Source organism: Entamoeba histolytica, genomic scaffold, assembly GCF_000208925.1.
Source record: "Entamoeba histolytica HM-1:IMSS scf_1104750519111 genomic scaffold, whole genome shotgun sequence".
In the NCBI taxonomy this organism is placed as follows: domain Eukaryota; phylum Evosea; order Mastigamoebida; family Endamoebidae; genus Entamoeba; species Entamoeba histolytica.
Genome location: NW_001915175.1, coordinates 10,610 through 14,607, shown reverse-complemented (window position 1 = coordinate 14,607; position 3,998 = coordinate 10,610). Strand labels below are relative to the sequence as shown.

The 3,998-nt window shown below is 27.4% G+C and overlaps 1 protein-coding gene across 1 annotated transcript; it reads left to right on the top strand.

Annotated features, from left to right (window-relative positions):
• Positions 1-366: 366 nt before the first annotated feature.
• On the top strand, positions 367-3,687 carry EHI_186020 (DNA-directed RNA polymerase subunit, putative; the record flags this gene model as incomplete). The annotated part of the gene is made up of 1 exon (XM_647255.1): positions 367-3,687. One exon carries the CDS (start codon positions 367-369, stop codon positions 3,685-3,687), a length of 3,321 nt encoding a protein of 1,106 aa, XP_652347.1.
• Positions 3,688-3,998: the final 311 nt, after the last annotated feature.

Genomic DNA, 3,998 nt, shown 5'->3' with positions numbered 1-3,998 from the left:
ATAAAAGTAATAAACTGAAATTCAAAAGAGTAATAAGCTATTTTAATTAAATTAAATAAAAGAGTTTTTAATACTTTTGTTAGAATGAAACAAAAAAAAGGGAAATAAATAAATCATAAAAAAAGCATAAGTTGATAAGAACAAGAAGAATAATGAATATGGAATTAAAGAAAGAACAGAAGGATAGAAATTGAATAAAGAGAATAAAAGAGAAGAAGAAATTAAAAGCGTTATATAAAACAGAAAGATGAAAAAGAAAAGAAAAAAAAAAAAGGGTTTTAGAGAAGAAAGTAAAAAAAAATAAGAAAGAAATAAGAGAGAAAAGAAAGAAGTAAAAGGGTTTTAGATAGTAACTCTAAGATTAATATGTTAAATCCAAACAAACCATCTAACGAACTTAAAGAATTAACAAGAGCACATACAGAAAGTTTTAATTATTTTCTTGAAAAAGGAAAAGAAGATATATTAAAATATATGAAAAAGTATAAAATAATTAAAAAGGATTCAACTGAATTAATGGAATTATCATGTACAGGTATTTCAATAGAAAAACCAACATATAATGGATTACCATTATTTCCATATATGTGTAGAAGTGCAGCATTAACATATTCTGGAAGAATTAAATTGACAATAACAATAAAAGAAAATGATTCAAATAAAACAATTGAAGTTGATGGAGGAGAAATTCCAATTATGGTTGGGTCAAGTAAATGTTGGATTGGAAGTGAATATACAACACCAGAAGAACGAATTAATATAAGAGAAGATCCACATGAAATAGGAGGATATTTTATTATTAATGGAATCGAAAGATATTTAAGAATGATAGTTTATGCTAAACCAAATCATCCATTAGCTGTAACAAGACCAAGTTGGACAAATAAAGGAGCACATTTTACAAAATATGGAATAATTATTAGATGTATGAGAGATGATATTACTACATTAACAAATACATTACACTTTTTAGATAATGGAAAAGTATCACTTAGATTTATATTTAAGAAACAAGAATTTTTTATTCCAGTTGTTTTATTATTAAGAGTATATGGAGGAATGTCAGATAGAGAAATATTTCAATTAATTACAATGAATAATTATGAAAATTCTAATTTAGTTAATGCAGCAGAAATGCTTGTTAGAAGAGAAAATGGAAGTCCATTAAATGGATTAAATTCACCAGAACAAGTATTAACATATATTGGAAGTAAATTTAGACTTATTATGGATGGTACTGAAGGAGTAAATGATACAGAATTAGGAAAAAGAGTTTTAGATGAGTTTTGTTTAGTTCATCTTTCATCATATGCAGAAAAATCAGATTTACTTATTTTTATGTTACAAAAATTATTTGCATTAGTTCATGGAGAAATTGATGAAGAAGGAGTTGATACTCCAATGAGTCAAGGTGTTTTACTTCCAGGACATTTATATCAAACAGTAATAAAAGAAGAAATTCAAAATGTATTATCAAAAGCAAGACTCTTTATTCTTAAAGATTTAAAAGATGTTAAAAAAGGAAGTAAAGTAACAGAAAAAATATATCTTCAAAGAGCATTGAGTAGTGCAGCTAAATCATTTGGTACAAGAATAAAAAGTTTTATTTCTACAGGAAATTTTGAAACAAATACTACTACTGATCTTCAACAAACAAATGGATTTTCTATTACAGCAGAACGTTTAAATCATTCTCGTTTTACAAGTCATTTTGTTTCAGTTCATAGAGGTGCATTTTATACTACTATGAAAACTACTTCAATTAGAAAATTAGTTCCTGAAGCATGGGGATTTATGTGTCCAGTACATACACCAGATGGAGCACCATGTGGATTATTAAATCATTTTGCAGTTTCATGTAGAATTAATGCAAGAAAACATCCATTACCAGATCAACAAATTATTGATTTATGTACTGAACTTGGAATGGTATCAACACAATTTATGAAATTACCATCAATTTATATTCCAGTTTTATTAAATGGAAAAGTTATTGGAAAAGTTTCACCACATGAAATTAATTCATTTGTTCAACAATTAAGATATGAAAGAGCTGTTTATAATCCTAAAATTCCAAATACATTAGAAATTGGATATTGTGATGGATATCTTCAAGATGGATATCATGCATTATATTTAAATGATTTACCAGGACAAATGATTAGACCAGTTATTCATAGGGCAACAGGAAATATAGTTAATATTGGACCATATGAACAAGTTTTCTTAGATATTAAATGTGGAGATTCTATAGAAGGAATGAATAATGCAGAATATGAAGAAATTTCAGCATTAAATTCATTATCATTATTAGCTACATTAACACCATTTTGTCATATGAATCAATCACCAAGAAATATGTATCAATGTCAAATGGCAAAACAAACTATGGGTATTCCAGCACTTTCTAATAAATATAGATCAGATACTAAATTATTATGGTTACATTATCCACAAAGATCAATTTGTCAATGTGCATTAATGGAACCATTTGGATTTAATGAATATCCAACTGGAGCTAATGCAGTTGTTGCTGTTATATCATATACAGGATATGATATGGAAGATGCATTAATTATTAAAAAGTCAGCTATTGAAAGAGGGTTTGGTCATGGAAGTCAATATAAAGCATATAAAGTAGATTTTGAAAAAGAAGGAGAAAAGAATGAAATGTTTTCAGGAACAACTAGTTCAGGAGAAGTATTTGATGAACATTTAGATGATGATGGATTACCAAGACCAGGAGAAGTTTTTGAAAATTCTCCAATTTATTCACATATTGATAAAATTACTGGAAAGATTAAAGGTAAAGTGTTAATGGGAGAACGTGGATATATTGAAAGTGTTAGAATTGTTGGAGGAGATAATATAGATTCTGGATTACAAAAAGCAGTTGTTCGTGTTAGATATAATAGAACACCTGTTATTGGAGATAAATTCTCATCAAGACATGGACAAAAAGGTACTTTATCAGTTCATTATCAAGAAAAAGATATGCCATTTACTGAAAGTGGAATGACTCCAGATATTATTATTAATCCACATGCATTCCCATCTCGTATGACTATTGCTATGTTAGTTGAAAGTATGGCAAGTAAAGTTGGAGCATTAAAAGGAGAATATCAAGATGCTACACCATTTAAATTTGATGAAGAAAATAGTGCAGTTGATTATTTTGGAAAACAATTATTAAAATATGGATATAATTATTATGGAAGTGAACCATTATATTCTGGAATTTATGGTAATGAATTACAATCAGATATTTATATTGGTATTGTTTATTATCAACGATTAGTCCATCAAGTTAAAGATAAATATCAAGTCAGAAGTACTGGACCTATTAGTATTGTTACTCATCAACCAATTAAAGGAAGAAAGAGAGGAGGAGGAATTAGATTTGGTGAGATGGAAAGAGACTCTTTGGTTGCTCATGGTACAGCTATGTTAGTTCATGATAGATTGTTTGAATGTTCTGATAAATGTTATCATTATGTCTGTACAAAATGTGGTAGTATATGTACTATTAAACGTTCTAAAGAATATGATAAAATGGTTTGTCAAAGTTGTGGACCAACTTCTATTGTTAAAAAGATTCAAATTCCTTATGTATTCAGATATTTGGCTGCTGAATTAAGTGCAATGAATGTGAGATTGAATTTAAGAGTTGATAGAAACAGTTATTAATTGAAGTTTGGATTGATTTATTTCTTTCAAATTTCTTTTTTATTCTTCACTTCTTATTTATATCTATTATTGTTTCTTCTTGAACTTCTTTCCTTGATAAATATATCATGATTTGCACATGTCTGTAACTCCATTACTATCTAGAAATAGTTTGTTGGATTGTATTATTTCAAAAACTGCTGTTATGATTTGTTTAACTTCTTTTATTTCAGCTATTCATTCAAAACATAGTAGCTGTTGCCTTTTTATAACTGTCTTAATTTAAGACAATTCAACTACTACCAAACACATTCTTTCTTCAATAATCCTTT